This window comes from Peromyscus maniculatus, chromosome X (assembly GCF_049852395.1).
Source record: "Peromyscus maniculatus bairdii isolate BWxNUB_F1_BW_parent chromosome X, HU_Pman_BW_mat_3.1, whole genome shotgun sequence".
In the NCBI taxonomy this organism is placed as follows: Eukaryota; Metazoa; Chordata; class Mammalia; order Rodentia; family Cricetidae; genus Peromyscus; species Peromyscus maniculatus.
Genome location: NC_134875.1, coordinates 127,467,522 through 127,493,671, shown reverse-complemented (window position 1 = coordinate 127,493,671; position 26,150 = coordinate 127,467,522). Strand labels below are relative to the sequence as shown.

Genomic DNA, 26,150 nt, shown 5'->3' with positions numbered 1-26,150 from the left:
ACCCTAACTGTCATCACAGAACTTTTCTCCAATGACTGATGGAAGCAGATGCAGAGATCCACAAGCAATCACCAGACAGCTCCAGGAGTCCAGTCGAAGAGAGAGAAGAGGGATTCTATGAGCAAGTGCATCAAGATCATGATGGGGAAACATGCAGGGATGACCAAAACAAACTAGAGGAAACTCATGAAAGTTGGATCAATGGCTGTGGAACCTACATGGGACTGGACAATGCCCTCTGCATGGCAAGACAGTTGTGTAGCTTGATCTGCTTGGGAGGGCCCCTGGTTAGTAGGATCAAAATCCATCTAAAAGTGCATGAGTAGGCTTTTTGGAGCCTACTACCTATGATGGGACACCTCATGCAGTCTTGAGGCAAGGAGAAGGGCTTGGACTTGCCTCTACTGGACATGCCTCCCCATGGGAGGCCTTTCCTTCTTATGGGTGGGGAAGGGAGGTGGGTTGGGAGGGTGAGGCTGGTAGGGCCGGGAGGCAAGGAGAGGGGGGTCTTTGATTGGTGTGTAAAATTAATGAAAAATTTTTCTTAATAAAAAAAAAGAGTGAAAAAAAGAGAAAAAAGAATTAAATTAAAAAAAAATAAAATCTAAACAAAAGATAAAGCCAAACAGTATATTGGAATAGGATCATTTCTGTCTATGAGAGATCATTTATTAAACTGTTAATATGAATAATGAATAATCTTGACCACATAAGAGACATAGTTGTCACAGTATATGATGACTAATTTATGAACATGATAAAAAAAAGACAAATTGGGAAAAATTCGTTCAAGACATTGAAGATTCAGCAGTGAGTCAATCAGATAACACTTGGTGGTAACCTTCATGGATCTTATACTCCAATGTGGACATTTTAAAATCTGTGGCCCAGTCAGACTACCACAGCTCTGACCAACGAAGGTGGCACTGGTTATAGAAGAACAAGCTGATGCCGATTGGAAGAATGAATGCACTGTAAAGTCATTTGGGCTTTGAGTCATTAAATATGTTATCAGTTATGATGCAGATATACATATTTGCTAGTGGTGAATACAAATTGCCAGAAGAAATAGCCTCCAGAGAAATTAGTCTCCGTACCTATAATCTGCAATTGCTATTCATCACTTATGTAGTGCTGCCTAACCTAGCAATTTGTATACTCAGTTATCTTCTCCATAAGTACATGTTCAATGCTTTCATTATGTCCTTTTTCTTAGTTCTTAGCATAATGTCTTGTATGTAATAACTTAATTATTAATCTGAATATTTGTTTCTTATGTAATAAGCATTGTATCATATAAGACCTTTATGATTAACATAACAGGCATGTCACATTAGCAATACACATGAGGTATTCTAGAAGTTAAAAAGTTAATAAACATTGAAAGGCAAGCAAAGAGTCAAAAAAGAAAGAAGGAGGGAGAGAAGATGGCAGAGGAAAGAAAGAGGCAACTTACTTGAAAATCCCACACTCCCTATTGAGTATGTGCTCTTGCTCTAAACAATTATTTTCCTCAACTTAAAAAAGAATAGAAGGAAGTAAGGAAAGAAGGAAGAAAGAGTGGAAGGGAGGAATGAAAGAAAAGAAGGCAGATAGGAGGGATGGAGAGGGGAAAAGGAGGGAGGAAAAGAAGGAAGTTGGCAGGGAATCGGGGAAGGAAGGAGAAAGAAGAAGGAAGAAGGGAGGAAGTGAAGGAGGGGGAGGAAGGAAGGGGGAGGGAAAGAAGGAAGAGAAAGAAGGAAAGAACATTTTGTTACCTTTCTTCTTTGGTAAGGCGTGCCAGTTTCCTGGCTTTGTGAGAAAGAATAAATCTGAAAACACAAACAACAAAAAGTGAGCAATTTAATATTTTAAATCTTAACTTCATTTCTATAGCTACACATGCCCTGTGCACTATGCAGAAGCCATCTATATGTTAACAATGTTCATAGTGTCCCTGCTTCTACATTGCATTCTTGACACTGAGGAACACGTTCTGGCTTTGGGGGATCAGGGGACCAAAAGTAAATGACTGGCCATGATTTCTGCCTAGGTTAATATAATGACTAATCCACTGCCCTCCAGCATGCTGGTGACCAAGAGGAAAGGACTTGGACCTCAAATGTTCACTTAAGGCTGTCTCTGAACTGTCCAGTCCTCCCTTGCCCTTTGGTTCTGTCTCAAGCATCATGCCTCTGAGACATGCAGCCTGTCTCATTTCCAGCCCTACAACTGCTTTCTGCTTAACAACTTGTTCTGCCCTCCTTGTTCTCACCTTGGCTTCCTGGTGGCTATCTCAATTTTTACTCCAGGTAAACACAACTTTGTATCCAGTACTGGCCCCCAAACACTCTTCAGCTGGCAAGTTGATGATAGGGCTGGCCTCCCTTTCTTTGTCATGGGACTCAGAAAAAATCTCAGTAACCCATATAAGTAACATTTACTGTGATTTAGATAGAGTGGCCATCACCCAAACTCACGATGAAATTCCATTTACAATGTAGTGGCATTGAGAAGTGGTAGGGCCTTTCACAACATTTTGAATTGTGAGGAATTCAAAAGATGAATATGGTTTCCATGACAGTGGACTGCTTCTTAGGAGAGTGGGCTATTTTATACAGCAAGTTTGGCTTCTCTACTTACTTCCTTGCTTCCACTCTTGCCATGTGATTTTGTGACAAATGTTTCCTCCCTTCTACTTTTCTGCCATATATGGAGGAGCACAAGGCCCTCCTCCTCATAAATCTAGTAAATATTGATACCATGCTCTTGGACTTCCAAAACTGTGAGCTACAATGACCTTCTCTTCTTCATAATTTACCTAGTCTTAAGAACTTTGCTCTAGCAACAGAAAACATAGTAAACCACATGGGTGCTCACATGGTCTCCGTAAGAACTATTTAGTGAAACACCCCTCTTAGTAAAACATTGAAGTACCATCAATCTATCACATAAAGATGACCCCCAATATACCTCTTAACACATTAAATATGAAGAAGAAATTGATATAACAAAATTTAAATGTTATTGGTATTTGCATCTAGATATTTATTAATTAAAAAGAAGCAAGAATAATACTTCTATCACTGGATTTGGAGAGTAGTATTATCAAGTAAAAATTGTTTTAATGAAGTTTTGTATTCCTTAGTCAATAGTATTTTATTATCTTGTCAATAGCAAATACAACTACAATACTATAATTGCACCTTACCCTATTATAGCAGCATAACTGCCATCTGGTTTGGTATCATCCAACGTGTACGCGATTGGAGCTTCCTCTCCTTCAATAATCATGGATCCACAGAAATCTTAGAAAATAGTGAAGTGGATAAACATATCAATTATCCTATCATTTCACCACAGCAAATGCAAATAAACACACAGTTTTCAATTTGAGAAATTTAGAGGTCAAACATAACACATTATACTCTAAGTGTATGAAAGTAAATTAAACTGATGTCAAGGAGAGGGCTAGGTAATCAAGGTTCTGTGAAAAAAATGAGAGTAGGTCCAGACATTGTAGCACAGTTGGTACAGTGCCTGCCTAGCATGGACAAAGCCTTGGGGTTTTCCCAGGCATTGAACAAACTGGGTGTGGTGGATCATACCTATAATCCCCATACCTGGGAGGTAGAGGCAGGAACCTTAGCTACATAGTGATTTTGAGACAAACTATGTATGACACTGTCTTGGACAAAAAGAACAAGATCAAAGTGGCCAATGGATGCCGGGCGGTGCTGGCGGTGGTGGCGCACGCCTTTAATCCCAGCACTAGGGAGACAGAGACAGGCAGATCTCTGTGAGTTCCAGGCCAGCCTGGTCTACCAAGTGAGTTCCAGGAAAGGTGCAAAACTACACAGAGAAACCCTGTCTTGAAAAACCAAAAAAAGTGGCCAATGGAAACTGGGAAATACAAGAGGCTGAATGCTCCTATTTCATGAGGAGTCACTCCTCTTCCAACTTTTCTTTTAGAGTTGAGGTCTCACTATATCGTTCAAGCCAGCCATGAACTGGTTCCTGGTCTCATGTGGCCTTCCTATATCAGCCTCTTGAGTAGCTGGGACTACAGATGTGTGCTGTTGTGTCTGGTCACTTAATGCCAGTTGAAGCAGTCCTTGACTTTTAGAACACAGGGCAGAGAGAACATGGGAAGCTAAAATGAATCATAGAGTCCCATTTCAAACTTGAGCTCTGAAGACCCCTTTCCTTTCAAGCATAGCAACTTGGATAAGAATTTCAATCCCTTCTGAATAAAAGTACTCTCATCATCACCATCTGGAACAAAATACAGTTGGACCTCTCTATCTATGGGTTCTGTACCTGTCAATTCAAACTTACTATCAAAAACATTTAAAGGACAGGCATAGTGGCACACATCTTTAATCCAAGCATATTCTAGACAGAGACAGGAGAATCTCTGGGAGTTCAAGACTAGCTAGCTTGTCTACATAGTAAGTTCTAGGACAGCCAGGGGTACATAAAGAGATCCTGTCTCAAAGAACCAAAAACATTTTTTAGTACATCTGTACTAACTGAATATATACAATTTTTTTCTTGTTATGATTCCTTATGTATAGTGTTTATATTGCAGTATTTATATAGTTTATGCACACATATATATTAAACACACACACATATATATAGTATACATACATATGTAGTATAATTGCTATTACATGGCAACACATTATATTAAGTATTTTAATTAGAGATTATTTAGGGTATATTGAAGAACATGTGGTAGGGAGGTGGGGAGGATCTGGAAGGAGGAGTGAAATAATATGATCAAAATATAGTTTATTAAAAATAATGAAAAGCTAACTAATTACCTCAAACAAACAAAGAAGCAAACAAAAATCCTAAACCAGTCTATATTCCTTGTCCTAAATGTTATTTACCTGCCCCTAGCCAGCTACCTAAAATTCATGACCTGAGTCTCAGGGAGCAGAAACTCAGCCCCATTATGCTGCTGGCATTGGATTCAAAGGGAAAAAGGACAGAGCTCTTTGAGGTGAGTCCTTTACAAAAGGTAGAATACTTGCTCAGTGGATGTTCCAATCCAATAAGAGCACTAACCAAGATTACTGCAGGGTGGGGAGTTAAGAGACTGAGGTGTGACTGAGTAAGGTTACCAATTGTCTGTCCCTCCATATCTGGGAAGATTCACCCCAAGAACCCCCAGGAGAACCAAAATCCTTGGGTGTACAAGACCCTTACATAAGATGGGAACCTAAGCACATTCTCTTATACAGTATAAATCATTTTGAGATTACTAAAAATATCTAACAGGATATAAACATAAATTGTTATACTGAATGATTTAGAAAATAACAAGGGAAAAAGCCTACACATTGTCAGGACAGGTATAATTCTCTTCTGAATATTCTTCTGTAGCTGACTTGATGTGCAGGAACAGAAGCCATGAATACAGAGAGCTGACTGGGTACAGGAAACGCTATCCTCACACCCAACTCTGACACTATTCCCAATTGTCTTCAGCATAGTCTTATTTCTATAGTCTTCCTCCCCTTCTAGTCCACCCTCCCCTTTATCCTCAGCCTCAGGCATTGCTATCCTTTCCTGTTCTTCCTTTGGTAGTTAAGTAGACATGATCAGAGGGAAAAAAAGTAATGCTTGTACATGTTGTCCAAGGCAGCAGATACTAGCTGCATATGGTGATTCATTTAAAGGAATAAAATGCAACAAAATAGTTGATTTAGTGTCATTAGCCACATTCCAGGTGTTTGGTACCCACATATGGAGTGAGTATTAGATACACCACTTCAGGAGCATTTCAATCAATGTAGGATGCAGCACTTTTGTGAGCATCCCCATGCACTGTCTAGTGTAGTAACATAAGTGTACATGGATGAAGAAATTGATTTTACTTAATTTAGCAGGATCTTGACAATAGTAAGAGCTGGCCTGAAAAATTTCACAACTGCCACTTTTTGGGTGTGTGGAGTTGGGGATAAAACACTGAGTCTTGCATGTGCTGTGCAAGCATTCAACTATTGAGCTACATCTCCATTCATGAATCCATGTCTTTATAAATCCATGCTTTTGGTATATAAGAAAATAAAATCACATGTTCTCATGGGGATTGGGAGAGGATTGAATAAATGTTATATCAAATTATTCAAGGAACTGGTCACATTCTAAGGAAAAATAAAATATGCACTTACCCTTCTTCCTCCAGAAGGGCTCTTTATAATAAACTATGCACTTAATGACTGAACCCATGGGCACACGAGTGATCAGCTGGTTTCTTAGCATCGGCAGGGGAGGACTATAGTGAATCTTCATGCTCAGAACAGGTGGAATGGCACTAATCACATATTTAGCCTGAAAGAAAAGTTAACATGGTTAAATAACCATTGGCCTGTGGCAAAAGTTTTTCTTAATCCTCTCTCTCTGTCTACCCTTGTTCCCTTTCCATCCCTTAACAGTGAAGCCAGAAGGACCCAGTCAAAAACTAAAGCAACCTTTACTACTCCCTAGTTCTAAACTCCAATGCCTTCCCCATTGCCTCTCCATCCCACTTCTCATGCTTTGGTCCAGCCTTCCTTTGTTTGCCATTTTGATCACCTTACATCCCTTGGTCAGTACAGTCATGCTTCCAATTTAGGCCCTGGTCCTGGCTGTTGTTCCATGTATCAGTAATTCTCTTTCCACAGAGCCATCTCCTTCAGCTCTGGGTTCACCTGTCCTGCTGAGGCCTTTGCTAACAACCTTATTTAAAGTGACATGATCAGCAAGCCCAGTCAGCCTTATGGGATGCCTTCTCCTCTCCCTGCTTGATTTCTTCCACACTACTTATCACTATTTGACATACTTTAGATTTCAACTATATATTTGGCTACAGCTTTAATCTTTTACTAAAATGTAAAACCTCATGAAATCAGAAAATTCCCAACTCTCAGAATAATGCCAGGTCCATAAGCCATGCTTGATACTTATCAAATATTTCCTTTGATTTTATAATTACCCAAGGGCCGATTACAAAGAGTACATTTTCAATCTTCTCTCCTCTCAAATAGTTTCACTCTTTTTGCTTTCTTTCAGGTAGATGTAGCCCTGGCCAATAGACTTTATGAAGTCTGAGCTATCTTTGACCTTATATATGCTTCAGCTCCCCTTGGGACTCTGATCTCTTTCCCTCACTTTGAGAGTCTTACTTACCTCATAGGTTTCATGGTTTAAGGTTTCCACAACAACATTTTCCCCATTCTGGTCAATGTGAGTCACGGGTCTCTCAAGCTTCACTCGGTCCCCAAGGAGATCCATTATCCGCTCAGTCACTTGACCAGACCCACCAACAAATTTCCTCTCCTAGAAAGAAGAAAACTGGACTAAAGGTGGATTGTCAATATAGGAGCTGATATAAACAGCTAAGTGGCCATTTCCCCCTGGTTATCCTTCCTCTAATGCGTATAAAATTTCATTTTATTATTATGAGTATTTTCCTATACCTTGTTGTTGGTATTTTTACTTACATTATTATTGTTATTTGGATATTTTCCAATTAGAGGTTATTGTCTTTTGACAAAATTATAGGCTTGATTTACTAACTCACCTTAAAGTTATATTACTGTGGATTCCAGGGCTCCAAACTGAGCTGAACGTTCTCAGAATAATTTTGATTTCTCTTTTGCCTGGGGAAAAACATTGCTCTGAGCCCCATCTACATTCTTTGGCTGATTCATTGGGCCTAGTGGAACTCTACCTACAGCTTGGCCATCATTTTCCTGAGTATTACTAACATTTGTCCTGTGACTCAGGCTCAGACTCATCCCATCTCTGCCTTCCCTACACTACACCTCCACCCCTAAGTCAGCTTCCTCCTATTGTAGGTAGGCCCATCTTATCTAGGGTCAGATGCCTGCTGCTCCTATGGCCACCAAGGTCATTTCATCTTGCTGGATCTACCTGCTTTCAGCCCTGCTTCCAAACATTCCAGAGTTTCTGGGTGCTCTACCTGGCTATGCATACAGTTTAACTAGACTGTCTCTCATCCTCAATTTTCAGATCAGTTAATTTAAAAAGTATTCTGTTATTATTAGTAGTAAGTGTGTTTGTCTGTATGCATGATGTGTATATGTGAGTACAAGTGTGAATGTCAGAGAGCATTTTGTGGAGCCAGTTTTATCCTTCTGCCTACCCTTGCTGAAGTTCTTGAGATTGAACTTAGCTTTTAAACTTTTATAGTAAGTGCCTTTACCTGCTGAATATCTCATTATTCCTCGACTAACTTTTTAAAGACTATTTCAAATAGGTTCACAAAGAAGGAGGAAAAAGAGGAGGAGGAAGAAGAGAGGATGGGAGGTGACAGGAAGGAAAGGAACATAATTACCCAACAGATTAAAAACTTAAACCACTTTATACTCTGCCAAACAGGAGGCCTTAAACAGTGCTCAGAGAACAGGCATTGAATAAATAAAACCAAGAATGAATTCTCATATGTGGTGCTGCTTTTCAGAACATTATTTGCCCCTTCCTTCTTTCATTTATCTATTTTTCTTTATTTCCTTTTCTTTCTTAGTATTTAGGAAGGATCCAGAGCCTGGTTCATGGTAGGGAAGTGCTCTATGATTGAACTACAGCCCAGAGCACGGTATATTCTTTAAATTTAAGTGCACTTCTGTCTTACTGTTTGGAATTTCTGAGGAGCCTAGTTTTAAAACTATGCTGACCACTTGGATACCTGACAACACATGGCTCCTTCTGAAAGCTACTGGAAGCCACCAAAGTAAAGCATGACAAACCACAAGCCTGTCTCAAGCACCAGCATCTAATGATTGCAGAATGACACTCATTTCTGTAGTAGTGGTTTTGTGTTGGTACAATACCTGCCCTCCGTTGGTGGTTGAGATGATTCTGGTTGTGCCTCCACACTGCTTTACATACCACAGGAACCACAAAGCAGAGACCTCATGGGTCTCTGCAGTGACACATAGGTTCACAAAGAGAGTAGCAAGCTGCTTTGCAGATCTGCTCAGAAAGAAACAAGAGTACGATTTGCAAATGCAGGACAGAGTTTTCTTAAGAGTCTAGAGTAGTCAAGTTTCTTGTTTCCTTGGCTATGTTTAGCACACTTTAGCAAACTTCTGGAATTCAGTATCATAAAATATGAGAACGTGAATTTGGGAAATATGATATTTATGCCCCCTAAAACAAAAGATCTTGTTCAAAATTGACTTTGGTATCATAGTCTGTGTTATAGTTGTTTCTACACACCCTCTAGTCTTCCCAAAATCCTAATTTTGGTAAAAGGCATTCCCATTCACTAAGTGGTTAAAATCAGATTCTCAAAATCAACTCAAATCTCTGTCTCTCTTCCTCCCAGAAGTCCTGAGTATATTTATGTGCAACACATATGTCCAGTTGCCCAAAAAGGCCGGAAGAGGGTGTTGGATCTCTTAGAGGTGGAGTTTTAGGTGGTTGTGGGCCACTTGATGTAGGTGCTGGGAACTGAACCCAAGTCATCTACCAGAAAGGCAATTGCTCTTAACTTCGGAGCCATCTCTCCAACCACATATCTATTCTTTTTTTACTTAAAAACCTATGATAAATTTTAATTTATAGATATAGGGTAAACCCCTTGCCCATTATGTGTGAAGACTTGGGTTCAGTCCTGAGCACTACAGAACCCTTTAATTTCCTAATTAAAGAAATCAGCAATAGCTAATAATAAAATGAATAATCATAAAATTATAAAATAATAAAATTTATGTGATGTAGTCTATCTCATGAAGAAAAATATTCTTTCTGGACAAAGAATAATGATGATTAATTATAGCTATAAAGGAGGACAACTGCATTTCTCTATGTCGAGCAGATCCATTCTTAATCTTTTGTTTGATTTACTCTGGGGATTTCAATAAAAAAAAAAAACGAGCTTTACGGCATTTAAGGGAGGAAATGTCAAGCAGTCTAGAGTAATAATATTTTGTAATTTTTGCCCTGTTGGCTTTTAAAAAGATAAACGTTATACTAATTTTTTCATAAAAATATACACATTAGATGAGCTTTGGAAATTCATAAGATAAAAATATGAAGCAATAAGTATTTTCCATATTTCTGTCACCCAAATGGTAATTATAAGTCTCATTTTGATGTGTGAGTTTTCTAGATATAATTTTTCCTAAAAACACAATTGTGTGTCTACTATCACATTGAAAATACACTTTGTTCTTCTGAGCAACATTTTATAAATTACAACTAAGGAAATGATCCAGCAGTAGTCTTTGAATGCATGTTTGTGATTTACTTTGAATCAGAATAGATTAGTTGATCTGGGTGTTGTTTCCTTTAAAGTCAGCAAATGATCTCATGTGCATCTTGCATAGGAATAATTAGAAAATGCCCTGGTTCTTGTTTACATAAATTCCCAACATTCATTTTGTGAGTTGACAACCAAGGGTATTTGCTAACTGGAGACTGAAGTCAAGGCTGTGGTAAGAATCTCAGGTCTCTCTGACTCAAAGAAACATAACTGATTCCATTCTGTAGGTGCCTAAAAGTTCTTTGTGAACAAAAGATCAAATTGAATTTATTAAAAGCTTTCTATAACAGAAGTTCTAGAATAGATATAGATTATCTTATTGGAAATCTATAAAATTTGTAAATAAATATAATTCTATTACAGCAAAAATAAGCTCTATTATAAACCACATTCTCATATGAAGCTTTAAAAACATAGAAAAGTGGTCTTAAATGATATAATTCATAATAGGCATCAATTTTATGACTTGAATGATCATCTCATAATGGATAGCTTTCAAAAGCATACTTTATAATGTACATCATATATAATAATAATAGTAATAATAATAATAAAAGGTTTGAAGTAGTCAACATGTTCAACAGAACAGTAATAGGTAAATACATTGTGCCATTCACTATCATGAAATATATGGCAGTGAATGTCCATTGTTTTTTACAATCCATATTATAAATAATTTGGTTTTCAGAGTTGGCATTGTATATTCCACCATTCCTACTCTATGAAAAACCACTTTTCCATGTGTTTAATATTATTTTTCAAACTACTAAAGTATTCTTCTACATGATTTTAAAACTTTCTAATCTATCCCACCTTTTGGATATCTTTAATTAATCTAACCAGTCTTCTGTTATTGGAGCTTCAGATTTTCCCCTTTAAAAATAATACTGGAAATAATCAGATAATCTCTCTCTCTCTCTCTCTCTCTCTCTCTCTCTCTCTCTCTCTCTCTCTCTCTCCTGCTCTCTTTAAGATGAATTTTAAGAAGCTGAATTCCTATAACAAGAATTCTGTCCATTGCACGGATCTTGATTATTTCCACATCTTAGATTCAGACATGTCTAAAACTCTGTTTTTACTTTGAGTGGTCAGTGCCATCATTTCCTTAACATCCAGAGTATGAAAATATCAACTTCTGAGCCAAATAGATTTTCAAGAAATTCTATTTAGCATGGCAGGACAGCATTCTTGATCTTGGATCTCAGTTCTATTACTTATGAACTTGAAATTGACTTGAACTTGAAAACTTATAATCCTTTCCACTTTCCCTGCTGCCCAGAAGAAGTGAGGACTATGAAAACTGCATACACGTCCCAGTGCTACCAACAAGAACTTCAGCCTTGACTCAAGTGTTTTCTTTAGATACTACAGGCTTTTCACTAATTGGGACGAGTAGGTTCACTCATAAGTGTCTCTACAGGTGTGAATTACCTACAAGTTGCCCTTTAAAAAATTGAAGAGTTACACTGTATCATAGAAGGTGTTTCAAATGCCTATGCTATCTACACTTGACCACCAGTGAGGAATGCAAAATTAGTCCTACATCAACAATCTGGTAAGTTAGACTGTTAAACTACTGGACTTTAAAATGTTCTAAGAAAAAAAATACAGCTCATTCTAGTTTGTTCTGAGGACTTTATGGGGGAAATAGCACCTTGGTGGTACAACACTACACCTATACCTATCTTTAGGGGAAGATTTAGTTTCAGTATCTTAGTCAGTGGGATTGTTTTAGACATAAAGCGGCTACTTGTTTGCCTCATACCTGTTAAATGGCAAACCCAAATAACCCCAAGAATTGCCACAATAAATGCTTTTGCCCAATGGAAGCTCTTACTTGGTCCAGCAGATCTTATCCAGCAACTCTTTCATTGTCATGTAGTCCCACTCTTCTGCAAGGGGTGCCTTCCATGGAGCATCACTGGGAATCTACATGGAGATGCATTAAAGAAGAATGAAAAAGACAATTTCCCATTCAACTAACTATTTGAACAATATTAAAAGCTCTAACTCAAAGAAAAAAATTTAAAATTTCATTTTTCCAGGTAACCCTAATAGTTTCTCAAATAGCATAAATCTCACTGTCTGTGCAACTCTTTTGTTACAGATCTATAGCACTCAGTTTATAATAACTCTCTTTTAGAATAAAGATATTATCCTATACAAATATATCTACAAGAAAATTTAATTATTATACTGTGCACAGAAATATATTGACAATAACAAAACAGAATGTTTATAACAATGTATTGTAATAAATTATGTGAATGTTGTCTCTCTGGAATTTTCCATTTAATATTTTCTAACTGCAGTTGGCCATAGATAATTATAATCATGGAAACTGAAGCTACAGGTAAGGGGAATTAAATTAATAACTTACAGAGATCACTCACAAACTCAACTCTTTAGGATCAAATAACTACAGCTAATCATCTCAAAATCAGTTTTCAGTTAAAGCTTCCATGTATTTACTTATAAGCTGCAAGTCTGGGTGTGCTGGAGAATCAAAGAACATCTATGTCCTGGGGGTTTTGTAAATTAGAAATACCACCCCAGAAAGGCTACAGGATTCATACTTTTCAACTTGCTCATCAAGTGTATACAAATAACAATCTTTTTGATAGCTCTTTCTTTTAGAAGTTAAAAACAAATTCATTCATTCATTTCACTGATTGTTAGTGTGTGCGGGGTACTATGTTATGCATCTGGGATAACTGATACTTTGTACCTTCTTTCTTCTGAGGACTAATGAAAAATACATATGCAGTCAAAACAACTTTAAGAAGTGTTACCTCTTCACCCATCTCATCCATTGTCCTCCAGAGGTTGTTATTATCTAGGTAGGTGATTGGATTCCATGCTGGTGGGAATGGGCCCCTGAAGGGGTATGATTTTCCCTGTGAGATACATATATTTAGGAGGAAACATTTACAACAGTGTAAATATTGTTAAATATGCTAAGTTAGCAATTTTTAAGAGCAAATCATGTTAGCTACTAATATGTGACTGACCAATATGTAATATACACTTGGGTCTTTTGGCACCTATATCCACAGAACCCTGTTCAGCTTTTTGGCATAGAAATCTCCAGTGAAGTCTTCATTCAAACAAATAAGTTTGGTGGCATGTTAAGCAGGGTAAATAGGATTGTGTCTGAAACTGAGATCCTTACCATATCAAATCTAAATGCTAGTATAGAATAGCTCCCAAAAGGTATCTCTGTTGTCAATAATATTTTTAAATACTTAGAATAAGGAGCCATTGTGTACACAGAGAATCAGAGAATTACACTTATAAGCACAATACACGTCAGAAGGGGTGTGAAATCACATGTGTACAGTTATGGGAAGGAAACGCCACAAAACAGGACCCAGCTTCCTCTTCTAGGGAGTCAGAAGTCTAGATATACACAGGAGTTTTCAGAGGTCAGGGAAATTAAAGCAGATAAATGAAACAACCTCAGGCCTCCCATGAAAGCATTTTGACACTAGCTAGTTCTCCCAACTAGGACAACACTTTGACATAGAGATATATGGACACAGCTCCATAAAGTATTGGCAATAAGACAACATACAAATCACACCTGGGAGGCTTAACTTGCTGATGACAGTTAAAGGATACATACAAACCCACTTTGGGTCTATTTAAAATGCTGGGTCAGAAGTCAGGCTGTGCAATATGACAGCATCTTTCAACTGAATCAGGATAAGCTTTCCAGTAACTCTAAGTTATTCAGCAATGATGCATCTTGTACTGATTTTGTAGCCAGGGCAACTGAGAAGCTAAATGGGAAGAGGTTTCATGCTAATTCTTGTATTAATTCTGTGACCATCTTGGGTTTTTTTTTTTTTTTTTTTTTTTTTTTTTTTTTTTGTCCATTGTAAGTGAAAGTTTTCCTGTGTCCTACCTGGTCTGCAGCTGCTCAGATCCAAATAAACACACAGGCTTATATTATTTTTAAACTATGGCCATGGCAGGCTTCTTGCTAGCTGGCTCTTATATCTTAAATTAACCCATTTCTATAAGTGTATACTTTGCCACATGGCTTGTGGCTTACTAGTATCTTAACATCTTGCTTCTCCTGGTGGGGGCTAGCAGTGTCTCCTCTGCTCTGTCTTTCTCCTTCCTTTCTCTCTCTAGTTAGAATGTCACGCCTAACCTTATTCTGCCTACCATTGGCCAAACAGCTTTATTTATCAACCAATCAGAGCAATACATATTCACAGCATATAGTGAAAGACCCCCGCTCCATTATGAGGACATGGGGCTTTGGGCTAATAAAATGCGCCCCCCCCCCTATAACTTAGCCTAAGAAACGCCATTCTAAAGGAATCAGAAAAACAGGAGTTCACAGCCATAGCCAGCCACCCGGCCTTGACAGAGATAGCTATGGCCAGCCTTGAGAGAGATAACTGTGGTCGGCAGTCTTGAGAGAAAGACAGTTAAGTCAAATCAGGATATTTTATGGCTGGCCCCCTGGCCTTGAGGAATAAGCAGCTGGCCTGGACAAGGCCAAATCAGCCACACACATATGACCCCAAGTTCACCCTGGCCTTCTTTAAAACAACCAATAGGGACCCTGTAACTATGCTTCTCGCTTCTGTAACCGCGCCTCTGCCCCTGGGATCCCATAAAAAGTCCCCCTTGCCCTAGGAAGGCGCGCAAGTCCTCCAAGAGACTTCGCCCCAGGTACCTGGTCTAAATAAACCCTCTTGCTTTTGCATCTGATCTGTGGTTTCGGTGTGTTCCTTGGGTTTGGGGTCTCTCCCGGAGGAAGATCTCAGCCGGGGGTCTTTCATTTGGTGGCCCGTACGGGGATTGAGACCCCTCCCTGGGACCACCGACCCACCATCAGGAGGTAAGCCGGCCGGCCTTGATTTATGTCATCCCTGTCCAGTCTGAGTGTTGTCTGTTTGTCTGAATGTTAAATGTTGTTTGTTTGTCTCCGCGCCTGCGCCTGATAATCTGTCTGTGTCAGTGGATCTGAAAGAGGGGACCGACGGGTCTGGACTTCGCCACTGGGAACCCTGGAAGACGTTCCAGGGGAATCTGGGGACCTGGAAGACGTTCCACGGTTCATCTGAAGTGCCCTCTGAGGCACGATCTGAAGACCCCTCTGGGGGCACGGTTTAAAGACCCCTCTGGGGGCACGGTTTTTCTGGTTTTGCTTTCGGTTTGGAACCGAAGCCGCGCAGCGAGTGTTAGTCTTATTTATATTGGTCTGTCGTTTTTTTGTTTTCTGTTTAACCGTTCTCCTCCTAAAAACAGCCATAGGACAGATTGTCACCACCCCCTTGAGCCTCATGCTTAAACACTGGTCAGACGTAAAGACACGAGCCAACAACGAAGGAGTCGTAAAAAAAAAAAAAAATAGATCACTCTTTGCGAGGCCGATTAGGTTAAAATAGATGTAAGATGGCCTCGTCAGGGAACCTTTAACCTCAGTCTTATTTCACAGGTGGAGGGAAAAGTTTTTACTTCCAGTCCCCATGGCCACCCGGACCAGGTCCCATACATTGCCATGTGGAGACTCCTGACAACAGAACCTCCCCCATGGGTTAAGCCGTTTCTCTTCCCCTCAGCCCCCCCCCCCGACAGCGCCGGAGGGACCGGCGGCTCCTGCAGCGGCCCCCAAACAGCGGAGGATGAGGTTCCTGCTTCCTCCCCTATTGCCGGTCGCCTACGAGGAAGGCGGGACAAACCAGCGAAGGTAGGGAACACCTACGTCTCTATCGCCAGTTGCTCTTAGCGGGTCTCCAAGGGGCTCTAGACCCCCTACCGATTCGGCTCAGGTTACCAGAAAGAGACGCCGGCAGCGCGTTTTTAAAAAAGACTTAGAGAGACACGGAGGGAGAGGAAAAACAAACAAACAAAAAAAGTCCTGGCCACTGTAATGTCTCAGGGACAGGTCAGAGAGGGAGTTAAGAAATTAGGACGGGAGATCAAAAAAAAAAAAAACACTGCTTGACAAAGACAAAGTGCTTACTGTAAACAGAGAGGACATTGGGCTCATGACTGATCAAAAAAAAAAAAGCCTCAAGGGTCTCGGAGACCTAAGTCAAGGGTCCTCAATCTGGAAGATTGGGAAGGTCACGGCCAGGAGCGCCCCCCCCAGCCCAGGCTAACTCTCAAGATGGGGGGGCAGCCAATGACCTTCCTAGTGGACACCGGGGCTCAACATTCAGTCCTGACCCATACCGGAGGCTCTCTCAGTGACCGCACAGCTTTGGTCCAGGGGGCCACAGGTAACAGGAGGTATCAAAGGACCACCAAAAAAAAAGGGTTCAGCTGGCATCTGGACAGGACCCAAAGGGACCCCCCCACAAGTCCTAGCCCTTTAAACTGTTCGTGGACGAGAACTCAGGCTTTGCAAAAGAAATGTTGGTACAGAGACTGGGGCCATGGAAGCCCGGTAGCTACAGGATGGCCCGCCCCCCTGTCTGCGTGTGGTAGCCGCCATTGCTGTTTTGCTCAAGGATGCAGGGAAACTGACTTTGGGACAGCCATTAACTGTGTTATCCTCCCATGCGGTGAAAGCTCTGGTCCAGCAGCCCCCAGATCGAGTGGTGTGCAGACCAGTTGTCTCCCTCAACCCCGCAACCCTGCTGCCTGGTACACGGATGGGAGCAGCTTCCTCCAAGAAGGAGAACGGAGGGCCAGAGCAGCCGTCACCACCGAATCGGAGATAGTTTGGACCTCACCACTGCCACCTGGAACATCGGCCCAAAAGACAGAGCTGATCGCGATGACCCAGGCCCTCCGGATGATGAAAGCCCGGAGGACCAGGAACTAACAAAGAAAATGGGGGCGAAATGGAGCCCCGAGCGACAAGCTTACATCATAGATGGACAGAGGTCTTGCCTACCAAGAAAAAGACCGCTAACGTGGTAACCAAAAAAACTCCTAGATGACATCTTTCCCAGGTATGAAATACCCCAGATATTGGGGTCAGACAATGGGCCCGCCTTCGTCTCCCAGGTAAGTCAGGAGGTGGCCAGGCTACTGGGGATCGATTGGAAACTTCATTGTGCATACAGCCCCCAGAGCTCAGGACAGGTAGAACGTGCAAATAAAACCATTAAGGAGACTTTAACCAAATTAACGCTTGCAACTCGCACTAGAGATTGGGTGCTCCTACTCCCCCTAGCCCTTTACCGAGCCCAGAATACTCCTAGGCCTCATGGCCTAACCCCGTTTGAGACCATGTATGGGGCTCCCCCACCAATTGTAAATTTCCTTCACTCTGATATCTCCTCTTTTGCCACTAGCCCTACCCTAGAGGCACACCTCCAAGCCCTCCAATTGATGCAAAAGACGGTGTAAAAACCCCTGCCTGACGGGAGCAACTGAACCGCCCGGTGGTGCCTCACCCATTCAAGATTGGGGACTCTGTCTGGGTCCGACGCCATCAATCTAGGAACCTAGAGCCGAGGTTGACGGGACAGCGGCTTGGGTCCACACGTCGCATGTAAAGGCTGCCAAGGAACCCGACGAAGCTGAGGGCACCGAGACATCTAGTTCAACGCTCTCCAAACCCACTAAAGATAAGACTCACCCGGGGGTCCCCTTGATCCCCCTAATAGTCCTCCTGACATTGGGAGGGGCATCACCAGAGAGCCTGTTTCCCTGACGCTGGCCCTGTTATTGGGAAAAATTACCATGGGCGGAATAGCTGCTGGGGTAGATACAAGACTGCAGCCCTTATAGAGACCGGCCAATTCAGACAGCTCCAAGTAGCCATGCTCAACAGAAATGATTTAAAAAATAGTTCCAAAGGTCACCATGGTTTACGACCCTTGTCTCCACCATTATGGGCCCCCTAATCATCCTTCTGCTCATTTTATTGTTTGGGTCATACATCCTCAACAGATTGGTGCAATTCATCAAGGATAAGGTTTCTGTTGCCCAGGCTTTGATCCTAACCCAGCAATATCAGAGGCTCAGACAGTCAGAGATAGAGCTAACCCCTTATTCTCCATCCTAAAATGAAAGATTTCATTTGGTACAAAAGAAAATGGGGGAATGAAAGACCCCCGCTCCATTATGAGGACATGGGGCTTTGGGCCAATAAAATGCGCCCCCCCCTATAACTTAGCCTAAGAAACGCCATTCTAAAGGAATCAGAAAAACAGGAGTTCACAGCCATAGCCAGCCACCCGGCCTTGACAGAGATAGCTATGGCCAGCCTTGAGAGAGATAACTGTGGTCGGCAGTCTTGAGAGAAAGACAGTTAAGTCAAATCAGGATATTTTATGGCTGGCCCTCTGGCCTTGAGAAATAAGCAGCTGGCCTGGACAAGGCCAAATCAGCCACACACATACGACCCCAAATTCACCCTGCCCTTCTTTGAAACAACCACTAGGGACCCTGTAACTATGCTTCTCGCTTCTGTAACCGCGCCTCTGCCCCTGGGATCCCATAAAAAGTCCCCCTTGCCCTAGGAAGGCGCGCAAGTCCTCCAAGAGACTTCGCCCCAGGTACCTGGTCTAAATAAACCCTCTTGCTTTTGCATCTGATCTGTGGTTTCGGTGTGTTCCTTGGGTTTGGGGTCTCTCCCGGAGGAAGATCTCAGCCGGGGGTCTTTCAATAGAACGTCATCACCCATCAGTCCATAGACTATAAGAGTTAGAAAGAGAAGCAGGTAGATAGAGAAAGAGAGGATAGCTCATGTGAGAAGGACACTGACACGACCATAGCCTACAGTAGGCCAGCCACTTGGCAAAGAGACAGGATTCAAATTCAAAGGCAGTACATTAGTAGAATTCCCTCTTTTCCAAAGGCAAATTCTTTTTTCTTAAGTTCCAGGGAGCACGAGATAATTATTTCAGAAAGGAAGACCCCCAGTCTGACTCTTGAGCTTGACCTGGAAAAAGGGGATGGACAAATTTTATGCCAGGGCAGAGTCATCTGACAAACTATGACCTTCAGTTAGGACTTCACACAATGACTGCAGCCTGCTCCTCCTATATTCATCTTCTAACCAGGACACCTTGTGAGATAGGTACTTTTCTGCAACCCTTTCCTCCTTTGTCCAAGGACAATACCTTTTTCATAGAATGTTTTAGGTGAAAGTGAAACATAAGGGTACTTACTGGTAGGTCCCTTACAAGATTCTGTTTTACATACTGTAGCTCAGAGGTTCAGGTGAAATATAAGCCAAGATAAGGTATGGGGCTTCCCAGACCACAAGATTTCAACAAGGGTGAGTAATGGCGGCAGAGGCCAAGCACCAAAGTGATCCCAGTACAAAGATATTCTTATAAAGGGCCAGAGTAGTAACAACTGTGTGAACAAACTGTCAAAGAAACAACATACCAAGAACACCACCCTGAAGAATACAGATGCTTTTCTTATGCAAGAATTTGCTCCTAGTCCTCAGTGTCTTACATCTAAGCAGATAATGATTTAGCTTAGCTGGATTCATAAAAGCAAGTATGCTTTCATAAGATGAGGGAAAGTTTCTTATAAACACAGGAAAGAGCTATTGTTGGACTCATTAAACAATCTCAAGGCTTTAAGCTTCAAGGAATCAGAAAGAGAGGGAGGAAATGGAAGTTTATAAAAATCACTCAACCAAAGGCACTGCAAGAAGTGTGGACCTCAGGTTTGGCTATGGTATAAACAGTCCTGCGATTGTTACTATTTTGAACATTGTCCAAGGCAGCCTGTCCTTCTGAAGAATTCATGAAAAGACATCAGAATAAGTCCTAGCTCACAAAGCCCCATTACAAAGTCTAATTCCATAGAGCATTTTTATTTTATCCTCAAAATAGCCCTGTGATGTAGCATTTTTTTTTTTTTACTGTCATAGGTTAAGCAAATAAAGCACAAGTAAGTTTAAATGGCTACTTTGGAATATTACAGGTCACATGTGGAAGCTACTGGACTTTCAATTTAATTTATAGTAGTTGTGTAGGTCAAAAGTGTGTACATGTGTGTACTCATGTGTACCAATGTAAATGTGTATATGTGAAAAGAGAATGGGGACTATCTGGCAATTGTCAGGAAATAATCATGAGCCAATATATAGACTGCTGACTAATATCAAAATCACTATGATTAAAGTCAAATAAGTGTCCTACATTAAACACTATGACATAGAGTGCCACCTGAGGGATTAGGGTATTTGAGAGAAAGGTGCGTTGTGCTCTGGGCTCCCCAAGGAGAACAGTGAAGTAGACTTATGAGAAAATAGATGGCAGGAGTTCAAAAATGGCCCCACATTCTTTCAAATACTTCAGTGAAGGTGGGAAATTGTGAGGAAGTAGGCAAAGCTGAATAGCAAAGATTATTAGCTATGTGATTTAAGGGTCATGCACAGTTAACACACACACACATTCTAGATGACAAGGAAAAATTTGAAGATTAAATATTTATGGTGCACATTATAACTCTGTAGTATAATATTTGCCTATCATATACTGGGTTTGATCCCTAGAATTACAGGACATAAAGTTAAAACAAAGTAATCATTTATAATTTTCATCAAGCAAAATTCAATCATGCTTATCAATACTTCAACATGTTTATTTCATCTATTTATTCACTTATACACTTGATGGTTGAAGTATAAGCATCTAAGTAATTACTTTCTTCATGGTTTTCATCCTATTTTATATTCTAAACATGTTTTATATCATTTATTAAACCTTGTCAATCATACTTTCCTTGATAATTAGATGGTATTTCATGATATTTGGAGACTAACCATTGTCAAAGTGGGCTTAAAGGATCACACGGGGTTCCTGAAACAGGCAGGATGGAATTGAGAGTCTCAATTCTCCAACCATACATCCATATGAGGGAAATTTTTCTTCATATATTTCTTCCCAAACAACATGTTTCAATGAATTAAATGTTAATGAAGATACAAGAATCCAGCTATTTTTCTTGGAGCTCGATGCAAACAAGCTATGTAAAAATGTAAATAAATGCCATTCACTTATATTTTTCCATTTAAAAAAAATCTTATTAACTTTTTCTCATACAATAGAGTATATTATATCCCCTCCTCCAACTCCTAGATCCTCCCAACCCCCCTAACTGCCCAACTTTATTTCTCTCTCCATCTCTTTCTCTGTCAATAAAATCTCCCAAACCAAAACCAAAAAACAAGCAAACAAAAAGCTCAGAAAAGGAAAAAAAATACCTAAACAAACCCACTCAAAACCACACAGATTTGAGGGCCTACCCTGGAGTGTGGTTGATATCACAGTGACACTCTACTGTAGAAAACAGACTTTTTCCTTTGCAAGCAGATGTTAATTGGAGATAGTTTCTTGGTTAGGGGTGGGAACCTGTGTCCACTCTCCCCTCTCAGTCAGTACTGAGATGTGTGCAGGTCTTATGTGTGTTGCCACTGTCTCGCTGAATGCATCAGTCCTGTTGTTTCTGGAAGACCCTGTTTCCTCTGAGTCCTCCATCACCTCCAGGTCTTACACTCATTCTTCATACTCTTCTGCATAGATCCCTGAGCCTTGAGGGAAGGGTTTTGACTAAAAACATCCCATTTAGGGCTGAGTGCTACAAAGTCTCTCACCCTCTGCACACTGTCAAATTCTAGGTCTCTGTACTAATTACAGTCCTCTGCAAGAAGCTTCTGTCATGAAGGTTGAGTGAGGCATTGATATATGTAGATAGCAATATGTAATTAAGAGTCATTCTATTGTTATTTTCCCGTAGCAGAATAATAGTAGTAGGCTTTCCTCTAAGGCCCATGACCTATCTAGTCTCAGGTTCTTGGCCACTTCAGGAAGGTCATGTATGGGCTACATCTCATGGAGTATTCCTAAAGTATAATTTTAGAAAGTAGCTTGTTACTCCCATATTTGTGTCACTTTTACACCAGTATTTCTTGTAGGCAGGCCGTTGTACCGTTGTTAGAGATCTCAGGGTTTGTAGCTGGGTGATATTGATGATTACTTTCGTATTCTGGTAGTGTGCACAGGATATAACAGCACCATAGGCCCTATTCAGTAGTAAAGAAGCTTCTGGTTGGGTATCAGCTTAATATCTCCATGTTGAATGACAAAAATCAGTGGTGTCTTCAGCATAAGGTTTTGGAAAGTAACTAGTTTCCTTGTCAATAGCCTGTGATGTTTTGGGGGTCCATGCCACCCCTTTGGCCAATGACTGATCAAGATGTAACCCAGTCCTATCACAATGTAATCCATATGTATATATGTATACATACATAAATATATACATATATGTATGTATACACAACTATATATACATATATAAACTATGATAGTTTGTAATAGAATTATTGTGGTGACTTTAAGTGGATTAATAAGTAAATTGATAATTCTGTTTTGATTTCTAACATAGCAATTATAGAGCCACAAAAACAAAAGCTAGTTGAGATTCTCAGTAGTTTTAAAAAAAATATAAAAGTGCGAGAGAAAGTGGAATAGAATCTCATGAGAAGAAATACAAGATGGCTTTTAAGAGGTTATCAGAGCAGATTCAAAGTAGCTCTGAAATGTGATAGCTCTATGATTAAAGGCAAATGGGTCAAAATTGCAAGCTTCAGTTCTCTCTCTTTTGTAAAGACTTACTTATTTTTATTTTATGTGTATGAGTGTTTTTTATGTATGTATGTATGTATATATGTATGTATGTATGAAAGGTGCATGCCTGAAAGGCTACAAAGGCCAGAACAAGACATCAGATCCCATGAAAGTGGATTTAGAGTTGTGAGACACCATGTGGGTGTCCTCTGCAAGAACAGCAAGTGCTCTTAACTGCTGAAGTATCTCTCCAGGTTCATTCATTTTATTGTATGTATGTATGCATAGATGTGTATTTGTATGTATGTATGTATGGATGGATGGATGGATGTACATATGTATGTAGTTGGGCTGGAGCTGGAATTGCCAGCCTCAGTCACACTCGGCAAGTGTTGTACATGGAGACATACCAAACTCTTGTTCTCTTAACTTTAGAATCAGAATCACAATCTTTCCCTTGTGTGTGGCAGGGAGCACTGGAGGTTCTACACAGTACACAGGCTATGTATACACTAAACAGCTGTGGCTAAGGGTTCTGTGAGCATGATAAACTGTCATTTAAGCAACATTCTCTTACTCATAAAGCCATGTCCATGTTTTAAAAGTAATCTTCTTTGTGTTAATTCTGAGAGTCTGAATTCCTGGCATGAAGCCTTAGGTTCCAATTTTATGACAAACTTGATAAAAGCAAGAAAACCATTTGATATTCATGAGCTTTATTTTGGAGCCTGTAAAGATTTGCCAGGCTCTGGAAAACCATCTGAACTCTGCCTTCTGGAGCCTTTACTTTAGAGAAGCAGGCTGTTTGGTGACAGTAGTGTCAGTGTCAAGGCCCTACCAGTCCTTTTTTCCCCTTATCTTTGTTCTGGAGACCAAGGCCTCCCATTTCTATTGACTTTGCACTGCCTTCGTGTTCTTGATTCTAATGTCAGTCACTACCAGCAGGAAAAGATAGATCAATCTCCCGGAGGATGACCTTTTTCTCTTAGTATGTCACCTCAAATGCTCATGGGAACCTTGCCTTCCTGGCCATGGGAGCCTAGGTTGGTTATTTGTCTTTCTATAGTATGGCTACTTTTATACATATCAACTAGGCTATACTTAGGACATACTCATTTACAGGACTAAGCTTTCTTTCCTTTTGATCTATAGTTTCAGGTTGAGAGAAGAGAAATATAATCTTTCCCACGGGGGTAAGACCTGAAAACTGTACTTGGACAAATATTTTTCTTCCTCTGTCGACATGCTGGCTTTGTGGACCTCATTCATATTTATAAACACCCAGCCTGACATTGAGATTCTCTTTTGATAGCATCAACACATGGGGTAGATGTGGTTTTGAAATCTGCCAACAGCATCCAACCATATGAAAAGCCTGACATTGCTCAAGTGGGAGAGATGGGAAAGATGGAGTTGCAAAAAGCAGGTCAGGCACTATAGGAATAACCAGGGCAAAAGCTAACACAGGGCTTCCTCTGCACAGGCCTCTTAGTTGTACTTTACCCAAGTTTTATATACTTCACAATGACTTTAGGAGACAGGCAAAATATTGCCCATTTGAGATAGGGAAACTGAGCCAGAGAGACAGAGAGATGAAACAATTATTTGTTCTCATAACTAAGATTTTAATTTACATACTCAAAGGCCAATGCCATTGATCATGAACTTCTCAATCTCTTATTTAGTACAACTTGATAGGTATGAGCTGATAGTTTTGACTAAATTATTTAGTTTAATCTTTATAACAACTCAGTGAATAAGAGTATATAAATGGAATGTTCCATTTTGGAGATCAATTCCAAGGATGGGCTTAGTAAATCATCCAAGAGTGTATGGTCTACATGTGGTAGGACCAGAATTTAACCTATGATTTGTGAGCTCTTTTTCTATGTCAGTGCTGTGGACAGAGCCCAGGGCATGCCAAGTAAACCTCTCCCATTGAGCTGCATCTCCAGTCTTCAAACTCATTTTAAAAGTTTTCATGATGCATGACTGACATGATAAATTGCTCATAAGAGTAATAGAGTTCAGGTGTCTGCTCTATGAGCAACATCTCAGGTGATTTATAGAAGGTCTCTGGAGGCATTTAATCCAGGAATCACTTCAGATTCTTACAAGCCAGGCAGGGGCTAATGATCAGTTGAATGACTGGCCAGATCATTTCCATGGCTGTTTTTCCTGTTCCAGTAAAAGTCTAGTCCAGCTCATGCTCAAATGGTTGTCACACCAACTTCTTTATTCATCCAACAAACACTTCCCATGTTCCTGGCAGTGTTCTAGGCACTGGATATACAGCAGACAAAAATTTATTCTCTTTCACAAGTTTATTTTCTAGTAGGTCCAAAGGAAATAAATGAACTAAAGGACAATAAGAAATCCATGTAGTGGATTAGAAAGGGGAAATGCGACAGACACAAAGAGAGTAAAGAGGACAAACAGGAAGTGCTGGCAGCTTGGGGTTGGTTGCAATTTTAAATGAGGTGGTCAGAGAAGGTGTTTTCAGGGGAGCTAACACTGAATGTTGAGATGGGGGAATTCTGTGACTTCACGGAGGAAGTGTGCTCCAATCAGACAGAGTCTTAGCATGTATCCTGAGATGGAAGAATGGATGGAGTAAAGGATTCAAGGCACAGAAAGGAGCTGGTCCCACTCTCCCCTTTTGTTTCTCCAACAGAAATGTCCCCTTGCTCTCCATAACAAAGCCAGGCTCATGAAACTGATTTTCAAGGTGGCCAGAAGAAGGTGGTTCTCAGAAAAAGTGGCTGCCTTTGTGCTTGGTCAGGCATTTGCTCTGATCTTAGTGGGACACTTTCATGGCACATTTCAGCTAACATTCTGTATGTTCTAATATCCAGTGGGAGGTGCGAAAGACTTGCCAGCCCAGATCTTAAGATTCAGTTTCATGAAGAAGTCTCCAAAACTCATCTTGCCCCAACTAGTATTTGTCCAGAATATTCATTTGGAGTCCCTACCATACTTGTTCATGGTATTTTGATATTATTGGATGTTGTTTCTCTTCTGTCTCCAGTCACTTAAGGAAAGGAACTAACAATCTGTATCCTCCCATAATGCTCCCACAAGAGTATAATAGATTTAACTGATGATTGGTAAGGATTGAAGAAATGGATGGATGGGTGGAAGATGAATGATTGGCTGAGTGTAATTCTGAAGGTGATGAATCCTGCAGCATCTAAGGCAGCAGCATGAGTGCTTTGTAAACAGAATCACAATTAATTGATCAGGACTGGGAGTATGACTCAATGGAAAAAAGTGCTTGCTTGCCCTGTGGGAGTTCTTGGATATGACGTACACCATCATCCCCTAAATTTAATTTCTTCTGAAAAAAATCAATGTTTAAAGCAGAAGGCTGCAAA

The 26,150-nt window shown here is 40.5% G+C and overlaps 1 protein-coding gene across 1 annotated transcript in view; it reads right to left on the bottom strand.

The window, feature by feature from the left end:
- Positions 1-26,150, bottom strand: part of Maob (monoamine oxidase B) — a 109,024-nt gene that overhangs the window by 14,627 nt on the left and 68,247 nt on the right. Inside the window, exons 4-10 of the mRNA XM_006976874.4 lie at positions 13,057-13,161; positions 12,102-12,193; positions 8,829-8,970; positions 7,162-7,311; positions 6,165-6,324; positions 3,191-3,287; positions 1,758-1,811 (exon numbers count right to left, since the gene is read on the bottom strand). Of these exons, the coding sequence (XP_006976936.1) occupies positions 1,758-1,811; positions 3,191-3,287; positions 6,165-6,324; positions 7,162-7,311; positions 8,829-8,970; positions 12,102-12,193; positions 13,057-13,161 (800 nt within the window). The remainder of the gene's footprint in view (positions 1-1,757; positions 1,812-3,190; positions 3,288-6,164; positions 6,325-7,161; positions 7,312-8,828; positions 8,971-12,101; positions 12,194-13,056; positions 13,162-26,150) is intronic.